This window comes from Kryptolebias marmoratus, linkage group LG11, assembly GCF_001649575.2.
Source record: "Kryptolebias marmoratus isolate JLee-2015 linkage group LG11, ASM164957v2, whole genome shotgun sequence".
Taxonomy (NCBI): Eukaryota; Metazoa; Chordata; class Actinopteri; order Cyprinodontiformes; family Rivulidae; genus Kryptolebias; species Kryptolebias marmoratus.
This window is the reverse complement of record NC_051440.1, coordinates 5,061,546-5,081,323: the sequence shown is the minus strand read 5'-3', so window position 1 is coordinate 5,081,323 and position 19,778 is coordinate 5,061,546. Positions and strand designations below refer to the sequence as shown.

The 19,778-nt window shown below is 38.6% G+C and overlaps 1 protein-coding gene across 10 annotated transcripts in view; it reads left to right on the top strand.

Annotated features, from left to right (window-relative positions):
- The window catches only part of LOC108245729 (pleckstrin homology domain-containing family A member 7), a 165,729-nt gene that overhangs the window by 64,402 nt on the left and 81,549 nt on the right, over positions 1-19,778 (top strand). For all 10 annotated transcript variants that reach the window (XM_017432859.3, XM_017432861.3, XM_017432863.3 and 7 more), the window contains one exon: positions 15,469-15,552. In XM_017432859.3, the coding sequence (XP_017288348.1) occupies positions 15,469-15,552 (84 nt within the window). The remainder of the gene's footprint in view (positions 1-15,468; positions 15,553-19,778) is intronic.

Genomic DNA, 19,778 nt, shown 5'->3' with positions numbered 1-19,778 from the left:
GTGTTAAATGAGATTCAGTTGGAACAAACTCAGATTTAAGCGACAATAAATTTGACTCAGACATTAACAGATGTCTGGAACAAAACACCCTAGAGCTGTAATAAAGGGACATAATGGCAAGCAGGGCAGGGCTGATGCACTGGTACTTTGTTAGTAGACATGCTTTCCTTCACCGACCATGTGGTGAAAATTAAACTGTCTTGTTAACATTTTTCATTTAAAATGGCTGCTATGAGCTTGTTCATTACAGCACAGGCTGAAAGGTTTTAGATAATAAATGCTGTGGTGCGAGTGAATCATTTTGCTTTTTTTTTTTAACACTCAGACCCCCCCGTTTTTTTTTTTTTTCTCTACTGAGACAAAAACATGTGTAGATGAAAATATACCAGTGTTTGAGTTGTGATTGCTTTTTAAAAAAATTCATAAAGTACCTGATGTTACTGAAGGAGTTCATGATTAACATTAAACATCCTACCAAAAATATGTGTTAGTTTTTACCATGTCAGTCAGATATAATAACTCTAACAAATTTATAATTTATACCCCCCCCCCCAAGATGCTCCCCTGCACCCTCGCCAGACTCTTTACATCAACAGCACATTCCCATGACGATACTATCATGTACTTCCATGTTCACACCACACCCTGGGACCCACCCTGACAATGACAGCATGGATTGGTTGTTGCAATGGCACGGTGAGAGCATGGAGAGAGGTTGGCACAGTCTTGTTGGCTTCAGTATGAAGTGTGGATGTGATGGGGTGGTAACCTAGGTACGAAGCCAGGGTCCTGCTTCAAACTCTTAACAACCAAGCCATGCCTGTGTTCATAGGGCCCTCGTCATGGATATGTTGCCACCACGCTCCACTGAAGAGCCGAATACACTGCCATTATAACAACAAACCACTATGACCCTACTATGAAACTATTGTGCATGCTTGAAAAAGAACAGTTGGTTAATTATTTTCAATATTTTTCTCTTTCTGTAAACCATATGGCCATATCAAGTACATTTTCAGCCAATATCAGTGTGACTTTTATGTCCTAATTTAACACATCTAGTTTAGCAGATTTGTGCAGGGTGTATGATACAGTAAAATACATACTGGCCTCATCCTTATGTCATTCTGGGCTTGAGCACAGGGTTTTTCACACCCCTAATGTCAGTGCTTGTGTCTGCCTCAGTTATTACTGGCACCATGTTGTTGTTGGTTTGCGAGCGCCGTTCTGGCTCAGTCAGTCCCACCTTATCCCCCCTGTGCTGCTGGAAATGCTCTTTATTTACTGGGTCATGCTGAAACTAGAGATGAGGAACCTGCCCGGCAGCACAAAACATGATGATGTAAGGAGCAAAATGATGCTTTGTGTATCGAGTGCTGAACCCATAAGGTTATACACCGGTTTCTAGCAGTTTGCTTATGCTTCCTGTCTAAAGAATAAAAGGTGGCGTGACAAAGATAACCTGGTGGATAGAAGATGAAGCAGAAACAGGGTAGATTATACAACCTGCTAATGGTGTTGCGTTTTGTTTCTGTTTTACAAAGACAGGAAGAAAACAACGGCAACACTTTTCTACTAAGATAACTCTGAAAGCGTACTTCATTAAAGAAATACAGTATTTTATTTTTAGAGCCAGACTTTTACTTGGGAAAAGTAAGTGAGTTCAACACTAGCAGGACCCAAACTTCATCCATTATTGACACTGTAAATCAGTAAGTCTGCATTGTCTCTCAATTATGTCATGAAAATAAGAAATTATGTCATGAAAATAAGAATTATAGATTAAACAAGCAGCTAAAAAGTAATTTCTACACGTGATGTTTCTACATGTGGTGTAGAAATTACTTGTCACACTAACATGTAATTTTCTGTATCTGTGTATTGTGAAGAGACTGACTCATTTAAATTGTTTTTGGGCAGTTCAATTTTTTTAAGGTCCATCCTGCCAGTTCAAATTTTGGCTTATTCCAGATCTCTAAGAACTTTATTTGAAAGCTTTCAATATTTTTGCATTTTTCACAGGACTTTTTAATTTTTCTTGTTCTTTCTTCTGTTTATGTTACCCATCTAATCATCACAGTTCCAGATTACAGTGCTTTAAGAACTAAAACACTTTCTGAGGTGAGAACAGACAGAAACTCAGGATGTGAGGCTGGGACTGACAGCTGTGAATTGTGTGGAACTGTATGTACTTTATAACCACAACTATTAAATGATAATTTCAGATTGTTCCTTCCTGACAAAAACACGCATCAAAGTAGACAACGGGACTTTAAACGTGTGCTTGTCCCAATACATGTTTAAAGTCCCGCCCCCTCTAGGTAAACACATGAGACAGTTCTTACCTTGCATTTTTATGTTCAAACGTTCATTTAGTTGTAGCTAAAAAGTACAACAAGGCAGCTCCTGTAAACTGGACCCTTCTGACTTCAATTCCCATCATTGAGACAATGCAAGCACTACTGTAATAAGTCTATAACATTTTGTATACTGCAAGCAGTTATCAATGGGTCTGCGCGCTCTGCTCCCGACGTCCCGCTGGCGTGGCTTCGCCGCCTCTCTCAGCAAGCAGACCGAGTGAAAAGTTGTCAGGATGGTGCCTATGGTCAATAATCCCCATTGACCCCCTGGTAATATATGCTACTTTAAGTGGGAACAAGCAGATTTTTATGTTTTTATTGATGATTGGTTTGATTTCAGCTTGTGTACAAACTGATGTTTTTATAAGCTCACCCTTTTTAATTGTTATCAGAATCAAAGTTGTCAGAAAAGTGGTGTGACTTCTTCCGGACTTATGGACATCTAGCAATCAGGTTCCATTTCATCGCTCAAAAACAAGACTGCCAAAATGTCATATTCATATCTTCAAATAGGGAGTCTCCAAATGATCACAATGGTGGCATCGATATTTAAATTTATGGTACAATTTCATAATAAGCTTTTATTACAGTGACACTCCATTCTAGGGTGTAGCATTGAGCTCTAGACTGCAGATAAGACGGTCTGCACTGCTTAACCTGACAAAAGCTTCGTGGACTTTGATGCACCGTCATTAAATCCACAGAGGGAGCCATTCTGAATGCATCTCACTCTGAGTGGGAGTGAAAAATGGAGTGAAGGGGGGATAGCGTGAGAGAGAGGTGGACTGCGAGAAAATCGAATAAAAGAGGCTGTTTGTTTGCGTTTGCCATGTGTGGGTGGGTCGCTGGTAGTGGACGGCTGTGAAAACCTGAAGCCTGAAGCTGAACTCAGTGTGTCACTACTGTACCTCGCTTTCCACAGGCCAAGGGAGGAATTTACTGGCAGCAATGGCCTGCTAAGAATTTAGGTGGGTGACTCTAGGCGTGTGTGTGTTTGTAGTGTTTGTGTTTCATCTCTTTGCTTCTTGGCCACTGATTGGAACATCAGTGGCACTCTCCTCTCCCTGTTACAGAAAGGAAGAGCGATCAGTACGTGCAGCATTCACTCACACACTCAGGGGCAGTCATGAAGCCATATAGTCTTGATCAGGGACATGGGTGAGGTTAAACAAAAAAAAAAGGAAGCTTCCTGAACCTTCTCATAGTTTTCTTTTTTCAGTGCCAGAGGTAGAGACAAGGTGCAGTCACCCGTGCCTTCTTGTGTGTTTTGTTTGTCTGTCTGATAGCAAAATATCTCATAAACCAGTTGACAGATTTGACCAAAAGCCTCAGGAAGCAATCAATGGATGGACAACTCAAACTAAATAACTTGAAGTCAGCCACGTCACAGACATTGAGCTGAAATTTGGTGTGTTAATAGCTGAGACTCATTCCCAACATATTCTCTGAGCACTATCAGATCACGCAAGATCTTTGCTTTAAACTTTGGCATTAATGGTTAAAGTCAACCCTGTCTGTCTGTTAGCAAATATCTCATGAGGCACTGGACAGATTTCATTGAAACGCTAAGAAAGTAATCATCGGCTGCACATCTTCAACTCATTAACCTTTTTAGTCAACCTGGTTCAAGGTGACCGTCACAGCTAATCGACCTTAACAAACATAAAAATGGTTATAACGCAGCCATTTTTTTTTACAAATATTGAGCTAACATCTGGTGTGTTAGCTGAGACCTATTCCTATCACATTCCCCAAGCCCTAACAGATTGAGCGAGATCTTTATTTAAAACGTTGCCATTAACCGTTAGTCATCACTGTTTGTCTGTCAGCAAAATATGTCATGAACCACTGATCGGACTTCACTGAAACTCTCCGAAAGTAATCTCTGGTTGCACGTCTACAGCTGATTAACATTTGGAGTCAACTCAATTCAAGACAGCCGCCACGACCAATTAACCTTACCAAACACAAAAATAGCTATTTCTCAGACAATTTCACATTTATTGAGCTAATATTTGATGTGGTTGTAGCTGTGAGTCATCCTCAACACATACTCTGATAGCTGATAGATTATGCGAGAAATTTATTTAAAACTTTGGCATGTAAGTTGGCAGGCAATGTCGATTCCTCAAAGAAATATTTGTTCTATTTATTCACATCTGTGTCTAATTAAAGTCTAGTCTATTATAAAAAATAATAAAAGCCTAATTTATGCCACATAATTGTTTTGCTGTTCATTCTGTTTGTGAAAACATCAAGACTTTTTATAAAAGATTTTGGACTGAAAATATTCTATGATCATAATTGCTATTTGTTTGCCTTTTTTCTCAACTAACCTGTTTATGGAACAATATCCGATTGGCTCGGAGTCGCTTTGATTTTGAAATATACTGAAAGGACTGAAATACACTCTCTGATATAGTTTAGGCTGGAGGCTAAGAGTATTATCAGGGGGCTGTTTGTGATCTCCGTGGTTGTTAGGTAATCTGAGCTGCGATGCCAGCGGCCCACTCTGCAGAAAAAACAAATCAACAGTGATGATGTTTTAACCTAAATTTGTGCAGCAGCCAAATCAGGACACCTCCTGCAGCTGTGGCATTGTGTGACTCAACTCATGTGATGTTTATTTAATCACTGGGCCGAGCACAAAAGTGTCATTTGGCTCTTGGCAGCGCTCGCTGTGTGTGTGATGTTTTGTGGCAAAGGAGTGAATTTCTGTGCACGAGTGTGTTTTTAAAAGTGGTCAAATCAAATGAGAGGCGTCAATCTGCAGATCTGAAATGACATTCGTCCCAAAGAGACTCCTCAGAAGCACATCAGATCTGTTTACCTAGAGGAAAGAAGGAACCAGAATGAGCAATATTGCCTTGTAGACTCTAAATAATAATAAAAAAAGGTTTTTAACACAGATAGAGTATTTGCTCGGCAAAATTCACACATGCGTTTATATTCAGTGGTTTCTCTTTCTCTGAGACGTAGACTCTCAGCTGAACATGCAGCGAATGCGAGCGGCGTTTCCTTTTCTGTTCACACCTCGTGCACACACACTTGTAGACTGTTGAACGTGCACGGCGTGCTCCGAATGGAATGACCTTGCTATGTTTTCCCATACTGCACTGACAGCGCTCCCCCCACTCCCCCCACTCTGCACTTCAAACACATTTCATCTGGAAAATCCCTTTAAATAGAAATGACCTTTGACTGAGCGAACACCCACTCACCACATCGTTTTCGAAGCACTCGGTCGGCTACACATCTGTTAAAACAAAGGCAGGGGGTGAGAAATCCAAATGATGCATCAATAAATCTACGATTTATCTGAGTTAAAACCATCAGCTCTGCCTTTTTAAAAAAAAAAATGGGCACAGCCAGATGGGATTGTGACTTGCTGTTGGCACATTGATCGGTCCATCATCAGTAAAAAGAAATGTTGAGGTGTGGTGTTTCATGTACAAGAAAGCGTCTTAAAGTTTTAAAAGATTAACATTAATTTGCAGACTGTTACTGCTTTGTTCCACATAATTCTTTATTCTTTCCTTGCCAAGAAAACAGCAAATATTATATTCTTCCATTTTTAAACAAACATGCGTGACTATAAAGGTGTTGGCACAGCTTCACTCGGAAAGAACATGGATTGTCAAGATGTGCCAAATTTTAAAACCCCAGTTCTGAAAGAACTGGAATGTAGAAAAAAATGTAAATAAAAACAGAACGCTATGATTTGCAAATCTCATACTCTTCTATTTTATTCACACTGGAAAATTGTAAACAAATGTTGAAACTAAGAAATTGGGTTTGTTCAGTAAGGTAATTTTGAATTTAATGGCTGCAAAACATCTCAAAATCTTTTACAGCCTTTTGTTGTCGCTGTCAATAAAAGGCTGTAAAAGTAAAAAAGTGGTATGAATAGGAAACAGTTGGAGGAGCATTTTATAGCTAATTAGGGTAATTGTCAACAGACCAGAAAGAGGACTTGGTATTAAAACAGCATTTTAGAGAGGCTGAACCTCCCAGAAATAAAGATGGGCAGAGGTTTACCAGTCTGCTAAAAGCTTTGTCTAAAAATACTGGAACGTCACTGCATGCACTCAGGAACACTTTCACAAATAACTGTCTGTAAACACAGTTCACCGTGCCATCCAAAAATGCTGCTTAAAGCTCTATCAGGCAAAGAAGAATCCATATGTGAACACCATCCAGAAACGTTGACATCTTCTCAGAGCCAAATCTCATTTCTTTAAAATGGACTGAGGTAAAGCGGGACACTGTTCTGTGGTCAAATGAATCAAAATTTGAAATTTATTTTGGAAACAATCTTCCATAGTAAAGAGGTTAGAGACCACCTAGCTTTTTATCAGAGTACAGCTCAAAAGCCTGCCTCTCTGGTGATATGGGGGTGTATTACTGCCTCTGGCATGTGCAGCTCACACATCTGGAAAAGCACCATCACTACAGAAAAGTATGCACAGGTTTTAGAACATCTGCTCACATCCAGCAAAACAAATCAGCAGTGAAGACCCAGGATCATTAAATGCTAGAATCCTCCATCAGACAAGAATGGGACAACATTTTCTCCAAAACCTCCAGCAGCTGCTCTCCTCAGTTCCTAGATGTTTACACTTACAGGTAATGTTAATAAAAGAAGAGCAGATTCTTCACGAATACGAGCTGGAACAATGTGCATGGCAGGTAGAACAGTATAGTGACTGTTCCTGTTCGTCTTCATGCACAGATTTGCAACAAGCTAAAAGAGGAAATGAGGTCCCATTTTAATGAGGCTGACACATTGTGAGGAGAAGAATTGCTAGATGTTAGATGTACATTATCTCAGCTATGACGAGGAGGTCAGCTGCCTTCAAACTGACACGGTGTCAAATTAATCCCAAGAAAACAGAGACAAAGATTTTGGTTTGTCAGTGAACAAGTTGTTGCATTCAGGCAAACCAAACACACAGTTTCAGGTAAATCTCCCATTTACCTCTACATACGTTGGAGATTTTATCACTTTATAACAGTAAAATCAAAAGCAGCTAAGATAATGTCACACACATCTGGACATTGTGATTTTTTTTTTATGGAAAGCAAAATGTTCTGGAAAAGATTTGTCTGAAGTGCGATCAGGTAATCCTCAGAGGATAAGTTTGGTGTGACTCTCAGTTACTCCAACACCAGATTTAAGCTCAATATTTGAAAAAAATAACTGAATAAAAGCCATTTTGGGCTTTGCTAAAAGGACTTAGCTGTGGTAGCCATTTTGAATGTGGTTGACTCCGAACGTTAATCAGTTGTAGACGTACTTTCAGTGACTACTTCCTGAGAGTTTAAATAAAATCTGTCAAGTGTTTCATGAGACATTTTGCGAACACTACAGACAAACAAACACACATGCACGCCCTTTTGGCTACAGTGGCAAATGATAATCAATGGACTTTTTAATAGAGCACTCAGTTACAAAATATTTGATAGCTGCAGCCTCTTTGGAATATATTAGCCTGTGAGTTATTGTGATACAAGCTATATTGATATTGCACACACTGATGTGGCAGTGTTGATCAGTTTTTGATGCATTGTGAAGCTCAAGCCCCAATGAATAAGCAGATTCCCAAAATCACAGCCTGCCAGTGAGAGGGATGCCATGTGTTGAGTATGATCCTGTGTGTTTTCATCAGACTGGAGTTAAGACGTCCGAGTGTTGTTACAGACAGGGTGGTGTTCGCACAGCCCTTGAACCTCGCCACCCGCCTCTCAGAAATGTCACGCGGACATCATCAGGGTCAGAAAAGTCAAACTCCATCTGACAGCGGTCAGGACTTGTGGTATAAGAGGAAGGCTCAGTGTGATACCCTGATGTCAAGCTTGGCTTTTACAGAGTCGGCTTCACCTGGAGGGGTTGCTGTGCCGAAAAGTAAAAATCAATGCGAGCCCAAAAACAGAAAGAAACAAAATACCAACCCTGCGTGGAAGCCAACATGGCTGTTTGGATCTGTTCTTGGTGCTGATCCCAACATAATGAGTCATTTTTGTCTGTACATCTTGTTTGGGTGTCTGCGTTCGGTCAAAAACAAAGTGTCGTGGCTTGTAGACGTTTTATTTCTCTTTAGATATTTTATTACAAACGTCAGCTCTCAGCTGAGGATGAATAGTGTTGATAATATGGGAGATGAGTCATGCTGTCTGAAGTTTGTGTCTGGGTGCTGTCTGACTTATTTTATGCTCATAATCAAGAGGAATTATTCTCTGACTTTTGAGTGTACATCTTGCTTTTTAATGACTGTGGCGGTTTTGACACAGCCATCCCCCTGTTTCTGTCAGCCCAGAAACGGGGGGAGCTAAAGACGCAGCAAGTCTGAGCTCAGCTGATTGCTGCAGCCTTCTCTTGATGAACTGGATTCATGCAGAACCTATTTGTATTTTGCAGGCAGGCTGAAGAAAAGAAATTAATGGCAACATAATTTGCTTTCATCAACCTTGACATTTTGTTTTCCCTTTAAATAAGAGTCTGTGCATTGGCAGGTTAAACCGACTAACTCTATTAATTCTTGCTATTGTTTCCCATCCTTATCTGTACAGAAATATGAGAAAGAGCTGCACACATGTAAATTATGTTTAGGCTCCATGTGCCTTCTGAAGGTAAAAATGTTTGTATAATAGCTCAGTCACAAGTTTATTTATTTAAGAAAAGAACAATGTAAATGTGCCAGATTTAGCCGTACAACTAATTTTCATCTGCAGTTAGCAGATTGAATAGTTACAGCTAATAAAGAAGTAATAAAAATCATGTAACACCTAAAATGAAATTATCTTAAATATTAACAGTTAAAGATCCTAAATACAGAGGATCTGAGTGGAGATATTAGTTTGATAATAAAAGGTTTTAAAATAGTTAGTATCATGTAATTTTTAAAAATATAAAAGATTTTTTAAGAGTAAGTAACATAAATGCAATGTATTTAGGTTCTCAGATTACATTTTATGTCACATTGTATTGTGGCGTCAAGAATTTATAATAATAATATCATAGTACATTAATAAAACAGATGTCAAAACTGTTTTTTATGGGCTTAGTAAGATTTGGATAATAACTTAAAAAAAAATCTGATGGTTACAAGAATGTTTTTTAATAAACAACTTCACGATAACGTAAATGTGGTTATACCAGGCCTGAAATGATTCAATTAACTTTAATATCTCAATTACAAAAAACCCTTAAGCCAAAACCTTTTATTTAATTCATTTGACTGCCGACTGCTTAGTGGTCACCATGTGCCACAGGACAATCGTTTCCATCATGCAACATGCTTACGCTACATTAGGTGCAGAAAAACAGTGGACAAAATCAGTGAAAATGCTCAAGGTTTTGGACAATGTTAAACAAAAATAAGTAAAAAATAATCTACCTTCAATAAGTCAGTTCACAACAACAACGTGATGTCAGCATTGCCCAAACAGTAAACTGATTTATTTCTGATTGAAACGGCATTCCTTGTGGTCGTAAAAATGTAAAAAGGGGAACATTTTGCATTGAGAAAAAACATAAAACAATCTCATTTTATTCATGTATAATGCATGGATTTGAAACATGCTTTTAGAGGAAAATAAGTCCCATTTATTTGAGGTTGACTCATAGGAATTATGAGGTGGTGGACTTCTACGTTTAGAAGACTCGCCTCTTGACAACCATAAGGAACTCGCACTCCTTCAAACTGATTCAGTGTCAGCAAAATATTTCCTGAAAAACACAGTCAGAGGTTTTAGATTGGCAAAGACGCACTCTTGCACTCAGGCCAGTCATGCAATTTCTGATCTGTTCGGCTCAACGTATCTGTGTGAGACTTTGTAACCCTCCTGAAACCCTGAAGAGGACTAAGGAGAGGAAGAGAAGACCTTGTAACTTCGGGTCCATTTGACCCGAAGGCAACAGGAGGGTTAAAACTGGATTGAGGACACACTATTTTGAGTGTTTTTTTAATCTCTAAATAGGTCAAATAGGAGGATAAACAGATGTAAAGTACATTGAGAACATTTTTATGTCCAATGATAAATGTAATTTCTAAAAGGTTCCTATATGAAGCTTTTAACACTGGTTTTAGCGATTTCCCTTTCCACCCAAGCCATTGTTACCTGTGTTCCTCTGAAATGACACTTTCATATCTTTAATGTATTGTACTATTTGGAACATCACAGCAGAATCAAACCGCTGCCTCTGATAAACAGCACCTCGTAGGATAGTCACATGCTGTTCCCATTCATAGCCTGTGAGCAATCTGACATGGTTTTATTAGCTCCCCAGGAGGTTTTATTAGCTCCCAAACAAGTGAGTCTTTGTGCGCCGGATCAATATTCAAATTTACAGCTGCGATAACAGAAAGTATCTGAGGTGACTTTGGCCTCAGCGATGATGGATCCTTCTTTACACTTTTATGAACTGGCAAGGAGAGGTAATTGGTTTAACACATAGCTTTTAATTTTGTCTGATGAATTCTGAATCCGTCTATTAGTTCTGACACTTTTATGTGAATGAAAAAGTGTCTCACATCTGTCAACACTTCAGTATCACATTAATATTTAAATTCGCACCTTTCCCAAACGTATCAGGTCCAAAATGTATAAACAGACTTATTGGTATTTAATGTTTCTGTTTTCATATTAATTCAGGGTTTTAGGCAGTTTGAGGAAATAAAATCAATGACATGATAAGTTGTTCGTCATTTAGTTACAATATTAAGAGTATTTTTACATCAGTAATTTACCTTGAACAGGTTGCATAATGCTTTCACATCTCAACTCACAAACATGACATCAGCCGCATCGCTCAATAAAAGGTTTATGCACTGCGGCTGTCATTTAGTAAAAGCTGTCAGACTTGTAGCTCTGCCAGGAGAGTGTCACAGTCATAACTTTCTTCGATCAAACCACATCTGATTAATTCTAATTTTTTTTCCTGTTTAGGTAGTTATTAATTATCAGTGGTCGCAGGGCCGCATGTTAAGGTAAAACAGTAATATATCCCCCTGATAGGTGCTGTGATCAGGAGAACTGGGTGTTTTTTGTCCTTGAAGACTCGCTCTTTTGGCAGCAAGACTTACATCGTCTTATGTTGTATGCTACACAATGGTTCTGTAGATTAAATATCTGTAGGCAGTTCTTTGTTTTAAATGGTTTCTGGGTTTTTTATGCCCAGTTTTCAGACATGCATATGGAAATGTGAGCAAGCCTTTCTGCTGGAGGTCACTGCCGGTGCTTCCCTGTGGCATTTAAAACCTATTTAGTCCCTAATAATCTTCTTCAAACACACAGCTTGCTGCAGTTAAGAGATATGCATCCAGCAGCTTCAGAAAGGTACTGAATGCTTCAAAAAGCAGCTGATATTTCTGATATTACCCGAGAGTATATTGCATAAATGTTTTAATCAGTTTAAAGTGTGCTAAAACGGCCATATTGCAAGATTCATTGTCCAGGCTGATGTGTTCAGACTATCAGTCCTAACAAGTAGTCTATATATTTTAAACTTTACTTCAAACAATAGATATTGGAGATACATAGTTAGAACAGTCACATTAAGCAGTCGTACTCACCTCTAGGATGCTGAAATGTTGAGGTCAATTGAACCTACCACTTAAAATGATCAACATATAAAGAGTAATTCGCCAACACTTCATCAAGTCCATTTGGAAAGCCTTTTTTGTGATAACGGGAAAGAAAAAAGTAGTTTAAAAAGGAGGAACCTTTGGACAACATAAGATAAGGAAAGGGTCTTGAATAGGGATGAACCCAGAAATCGGCTCATGCCCGGTACCGGACAATATTCAGCCTGACCTGCCATGATCGGTGATCAGCCGGTCAATACCCAAAATCCAATAATTTTCCAGTCATTGAATGCACCACAGACACCCAGCTGCAGATATGCTTCCCACTGGTTGTTAGGAAAGTTTTTACTGCCTGGAGAAAACACGAAGTTATCTGTTACCTGCCTGTAGAGTGTCTATAAGTGAAATTAGAGGAAGGACAAAAGTTGGAGAGGCTGTTAGATGGACACGGCGTTTTCTACGGAGGAACATTATCTGCTGTTCATCATGTGAGCTGATGGTCAGTTTGAGCAGGAGCTCAGCAGACAGAAGAGTGGATTGCAGCTCTCTGTTTTTCTTTTTGAGCTTTCATTCTCTGTCTGCCGTAGAACACAGTGGATTATAATCTGTTGGCAGGTTTTTGAGTCAGGATCTCTTCCATCTGAGGTAGGCACAGAAAACGCTGTTGACGCAATCGGAGACAGAGACAATGCTAATGATGCAAACAGTGCTAATAAAATATGTCAGACAGTTAAAATGTCAGCACAGTGATCGTTTTGTCTTGGTTATACAAAAACAAGATTTGTTTTCCTGTGGATCTGCTGTCATCCAGCTGTGTCCTCTCCTCCTAATGTGTTTAATTATTGATCCTTAAACAGCAGAAAGGATGGTAGTTACTGTAAGGAATGATTTATTAATCTAACATTAAGTTGTTTTTTCAAATATTATTTAGAACAAAACCGCAAATTATTTTAATAGAGATGTTGTAAAGATAAAAGAAATGTAACCTAATCAGATCTACTGTAATTACTTTAGGTCTTTTTTTAGAACAAATCCTTCTGTCTAACAATCTGGAGACGATTGTTTGAAAATTTCCATTGACAGAAAGAGAAAGTTCAGTAACCTGGAGTTTTCTTTTTCCGAGAAAAGGTTTATAACTTTAAACATTTAATTGTGAACAGACAGTCAAGTTATCAATTTAAACAGAAATTAGGAAATATATATGTTTGATAGAACACTGAGACTGACAGTATCAATTTCAGATTATCTATCAAAATTATTACAATAAATGTTTTAGTTTTTATACAACAGACATTTCAAACTCCAAACTGTTCCACTAAACGCCAGCTGCCTGTTTACAACCAGAAGATCAAATTTACCTGGAATTTATTTCTCTGAATAATATAAGTTCATTTGTTCTTGCTTTTTAATTTTATCGGTTGCTACCTTAACTCGTCTTACCTTTACAGGTAAAAATCCAATTTTTCTGTGGCCATTGCCATTAATATAGAACATTATAATTACTATTGTGTTGAGCTGCAGTGTGAAAGCTTTCTGTCAGTCTGTCACTCAGCAGTTTAATCATCTTTTATACTGGACACTTTAAAGCTCCCCTCCACACGCTGAACCCCAGAGATTAAACTGCAGCACGATCAAACTGATTGATACAACACAATAGCAATTTTTCAGAAACTTTTAAAACATATATTTTTTTTACTGTTGCCTCACAGTAAGAAGGTCACAGGTTCAGAACTCAGCTGGAGTCTTTCTGTGTTGTTCCCGTAACATGTGTGGGCTTTCTCTGGTTTTCCTTCCACTGACCAAAAATATGCACGTTAGGTTTGTCTCAATTGTCTCTGTGCGTCCCTGTGATGGACTGGTGACCTGTCCAGCGTTACCGTGCCTCTCTCATAATGACTGCAACCTTGCACAGAAAAGTGGAATGAAAGAACTGAAAATGAGTGGATGTTTTGTGTTCTGTTCATTATAGTTCTTTAAGAGAAATTGGTATTGAAAATTCAGTAATGGCAGGTCAGAGCTGTACAAAATCAAAAATCTGTATCTGCCCACAAAACCAAATCAGTTCATCTCTAGTCTTAAAGGTTTTGCCAGCCATTTTACATTTGGAAAGTCTAAAAACAAAAAACAAAAAGCTCTCTGAAATTCATGTTTTATGAATTTTTTAAAAGTCTATGCTGTTTTATTAAAGAGGTGTTCCTTGACCTCTCAGTTAAAGAACTGATAGTTGTTTTGATATTTATGTGGGGAACAATCAGGGATTATTTTTTCCTATTAATAATAGTAACAGTGACTTTAACAGTTGTGGTCCTCAGGTACCTGAGATAAAGGGATATTGCAGACAGATGTCTGAGCTGAGGAGACGGGATGATGCTCCTGTGGTTAGGGCACTGACTCTAAGCTGGTCTTGTCTCCCTGAGTCCTGCTGCCTTGTGACAGGCTCTTGTTTCTCTGGAGGATTTGCTCGTCTGCGACATCAGGCGCAAGTCTTTACAGCGTGATTAATGTGAGCTGCTGCTGAACTGAAAACAGTGTTACTACATATTGATTGTTTTTAGAGGCTTTACACACACCCACACCCACATCCCACACACAAACACACACACACCCGTTTGTGTCCTTAAGAGAGTGTTTGAATGTTTCCCTGCAAGTTCATGCCTCTGTTGGTGACCACCAAGCAGGTTAACTGCTCTTATTGTAAATAATCAATAGGGGTGGCTGTAGCGCAGTAGTAGGGCAGCCATCTTGGGACTGGAAAGCCGCTGGTTCAATTCCCTGCCATGCCCATATGTCTCGGTGTCTGCCTGTTGCTCTGCTTGTGTGTATCTCAGATGTGTGATGGACCAAATGCAGAGAACAAATTTTGTCATTGTATGTAACATACAGTTATGAGAACATGTAGCGCTTAAATGAGCTACCTATTCCTAAGACAATGTGTTTTACATAACTCAAGCCAAAAGACATAAAATTAAAAGGTAAAAAGTGTTGACAACAAGCAGATGTTTGACCATGTCCACGTCACAATAGGATAAATGATTTCCAGATTTGACACTCATGTACCCTCACAATCCCATCCTCACAATGACCCCGCGTGCCACTCGATGTTGTTTACCCAGTCAAATGCTTTTACACTCTGGTTGAGGCTTTGAATGACTGGCTGAATGAGTTTCTAACTGATGGAGGCCCAGACCTGCACTGTCCAGCGTTTGTGCTGAGCCCAACACTTTGGTCCACACAGGCTGAGCAGGATGGGCTGGGTGGGGTGACTGAGTGGGGAAGGGAGGAGGAGGAGGAGGAGGAGGGGGGGTCCTATAGTCAAGCCCTCACATTCTGCATCGGACTGGGAAAGTCAGAGAGGTCGATCAGGGGATTCTGAGCCCGACACGTTCCTGGGGAATGATCAGCTCAGCGTGTTATTGTGAACAGAGAGGGGCTGATGTTATGGTGTGATGCCTTCAGAGTGTTTACAGTGGAGCTCAGGTTGCTAATTTTGTTTCATTTCTCTCTCCCCTCTGGCATTTCAGTCATAATCAGAGGAGCACATCGTTTCTCCATCCTGTAACTGGACAGGTCTCTCCAGAGAACATGGACTACATCCTGCAAGATCAGTAAGTAATCAGATTTGGTGCTTTTCCACAGCTTCAAGCGAAGAAAAAAGCTTAGTTATGGCTTGTTGATCCTTGAACCCTCACTTTACATATACTTTCTTCAGCTGTGGAGTAAATGCCTTAAGTTGTTATTTGTTTTTATTTACTAAACGATAATAGAAATAGAAACAACCAAAAATGATTTAAAAAATAATTTTCTATTTGTGCGTTTAAAATAATTTTATGATTTGCTTTTATGTTTTCGTATGTGGCTGATCTTCACTTGACTTTAAAACATGTTAGCCGTGTCTTGAAGTTATTTTTCAAGAGTGGAAAGAGTTACGTGTAGGTGGGCGTCTGTGGCTCAGTGGTTAGAGCAGTTGTCCTCCAATAAGATAGTTGGAGGTTATGCCACATCGTAGTGGGCAAGACACTGAACCCATCATTGTCTCAGATGTGTTCCCCATTGGTGTGTGAATGCAACCTAAAGCACTGATTAGACTATAAAATGAAAAAAACTTTGTAGAGTGCTGTGTGGATGGGTAAATGAGAATGTAAAGTGCTTTGAGTTGCCTGGTTGGCTAGAAAGGTGCTAGAAAACTACAGTCCATTTACCATGTTTAGGCAAGTATACTTTCTTATTGAGTGGGTGAACGTGGAAGAGTTCTGCATTGTTTTAAGTTTTCCTTTGTGGCTTCTTTTTATGAGTGAAGAAATGAAAGAAGAAAGTGTTTATGGATTTCTCAAGGACACACAGTGATGTTGGAGGGGTTTTAGTGGCTGACGGTGCTGCAGCAGGAATGAGTAAAACATTGCTCTCTCCTGTGTGAAGCAGTGGTCGGAAAGTGCTTCTGAATGTATTTTTTTTAGTTTAATCTTGTTTTTCCTGCTTTTTTTTTTCTTTGAGCAAAAATTGAAATCTATTAGTCTCTCAGTGCCCGTTCTTTAAGCATGACCCAGTAACTGAGTAAGCTTACCGTAACCTAAAAACTGAAGCTGGGTTTGGAAAAAATTGCAAGAAAGGTGTGAAAAATTAAGTAGGTTTGCTAAAATAAGTAAATCAAATGTTGTCTGCAGGTTCATACATCCTAGAGATATTAGAGAGCTGTATGAAACAAAACGTAGAAGCATTTTCCTGAAACAGTTGAAGTACTTTTTTATTTCTCAACCGGACTGTGTTTATGTCTTATCTTAGTTGGAGGCTACAGTTCAAAGTATCCATGCAACGAGTGGAACGAACAGCCTGTGCTTTAGTTTTGTTCCCAGTTACAAACTGTCACAGAAACATGAACATTACAAAGCTACATGTTACAGTGTAACTACTTTAGCCCGTCAGGGTGTTAGTGCGCTGCTCATCTGCCATCAGCTGTTTCTTGTAATACCTTTTGTGAAAGGTTTTGAGTTCTTTTTTTGTTTGTTTCTGTGATTGTTGAATCAAAGAGCTGACAGGGTTGATAAAAGAGAAAAAGATGGAGGGAAGATAGACAGGAAGGACAGGGATCGGTTTTATTCATGGCCAGATTAATTCTTCCTAAACTGTCATTAGCTGAATACAACAAGCACCAGGTAGATGTTTCAAATGACAGAGCGCAGATTCAGGATTGTAATTACTTTAAAGGAAAAAAGGTTTGTGTCTGTTTTACAGCATGTGTGCAGACCTTTAGAGCGGAGTGTATAGTGTTACCATTTGCCTAGATAGGCTTGTGATGTCATCCTAATGCATGTCATTTACGTTTTTGTTTTTTTTCACACTACAGTGTATACTTTGTGGCTTTTCAAAGAACATTTTCAGAGTGTCTTTGTATAAAAAAAACAATTTTCCTTTGTGTAGAGTGAGTTGCAATTTGAAAGAATATAATTCAATGAATGATCAAAGATGAAAAATTAATTGTTTTTTGCATTGATTCTGTCAATTTTGTTTGTGTAGTTTGCCTCTATGAATACCTATCATGAGGTTTTTATTGCTCAGATACTATTAGGCCTGGGAAGTCCATAAATTGGAATTTTCAAATATAACAACCCTCATAATGTGAATGTCTGTGTCAAGGTGTGGGGAGACAGAGACGAACCCAGAGTGCAGACTCATACTAAAGGAAACTAATTTATTAAAACAAAACAACTAAAACAAAGAGGCTGATGGGGCAGCAAAAACTGAAACTAAGTATAAACATTAGAAACTAAACATGGAGCAAAACATGGAACGAGACAAGAACATCCAGGAACCAAGAACAATGATGCAGCAGAGTGGTGGAGAAAGTGACCGGATTTCAAAACACTGGAGGTAACGAGGTGAGTGGGAACAGGTGAGTGATTAGGATTGAGGACAGGTGGAGATGGGCGTGGCAGACAAGCAAAGAGAAGATTGAGGAGGAAAGAATGATGACTAAAGCAGAACACTACAAAAACAAGAACTAAACTGAAATAATAACTTAAACAGAAACAAGATAGTAAACAAACAATAAAACTGAAAACACAAAAACACAAAACCCCACAGTCTGCTAGTCAAATTTTGATAAAAGTGATAGAACTCCTAAAGCTTGAGACTGAAAGGGTGTCTCTGCCTTTATATAACTTTGTTATACTCAAATGGGTGATATTTAAAAATTTATAGCTTAGGCAGTCTTTTGCGTATTACAAAATAACCCTAAAATTGCCATTTTGTATCTGCCAGACTGACAGATTTCTGCCTTAAAATGACTTTAGTTCATTCAAAGGGGTTATATTTCAGAGATTTCACATAGTCATTTGTATATTTGATTATTTATTTATTTTACACACCTTTGCTGGAGGGCAATGATGTATCAGCTTTGGCATCTCCCCCAGCTGCAGTGAATTGGTCATGTACGAACACATGCAGACATTTATTAATTTATTACATGCTGTGACCTTCCATAGGAGGACGGGTGGTTCCACCAGTGTGGGGAAATAATGCCTGGGGAAACTTTTTTGGATTAAAAATGCAACAGACAAATTTTCTTTAATCATTGCTAACGTGTGATCGAATAAAGTGATTTAAATAACAACTAAGTAGATAAAGGCTTCAACAAAAGGTTCATAAGGCTGCATTAGAGAATAAATATGTCATCCATAAATTAGAAGTTGTTTTTGTTTTTGTTTTTTTAGAAACCAGCCTACCAGCACATTTGCTTTCTGATTAAAGGCCTGATCCAATGGTGAGCTTCTAGCTAGGGGTGGACATTTTAATTAAAAACACTCTTCCAAATCAGCTGTAATTATTGGATTTTTTTTTTTTCAAATATCTGAAGCCCCATGCCCCAAAGGGATCAATGTGGACAGGGATACAAGTATTCTGGTTGTAAAGCTGAGGTCCCCTGTGAACATAGTTTCTACTTTACAATACTGTCAAAATAAATTACGGTGGCAGAAATAGATGCTGGGTCGCTCTGAGTTGTTTTTCTTTAAATCTTTTTTTTGTTTGTTTTTGGTGAGGTGGTCGGGATGTGATGTGTCCAAAAAACACTCTGACTAGAAAAGTGCCGTTAACAATAACTTGACATGTCATTACCAGGTGCCAGTGTAAAATAAAATGTTCAGAAATCACTGTCCATCCCTACTTGTAGTGCATAGATCACAAGCTGTTTCCAATACCTCAGTCAGCTCTGTTTCTGGTTGTTTTTTCATTGTGTCGAGCGCCCAACAATAACTGTTCTAGTGTGTGCTGCTGCCTTCTTCTCTTCAGCCTCTGACGGCTGTTGGTTGTGAGGCTAAAAGCAGCGACACAAGTTTGTTGACTTGATGTTTAAAACTTCTGTCATTAAACACACTTTTAAGTCATTTTTATTAGCATTGGTAGTGGGAATGCACTACGCTTCCTGCAGTCCCCCTTCTTAAACAGTCGTGAAATAATACAGCTGCACTGCAAGATACAAGTAAAAATAAAAGTTTATAGAAAGTACACGCTTCAAACACAAATGTAACTAGAGTTCCAATTTTTTTTGCTCATAGCTGAGCTTAAATTTGCAGCAGATTTTTAAAGGACATATTTAAAGCCTTAGTTTTGCTTTGCGTTATTGAAAACCTCAGTATACAGGTGCTGGTCATAAAATTAGAATATCATGAAAAAGTAGATTGATTTCAGTAATTCCATTTAAAAAGTGAAACTTGTATATTATATTCATACATTACATACAAACGCATATATTTCAAATGTTTATTTCGTTTAATTTTGATGATTACAAATGACAACAAATGAAAATCTCAAATTCATCATATCAGAAAATTAGAAT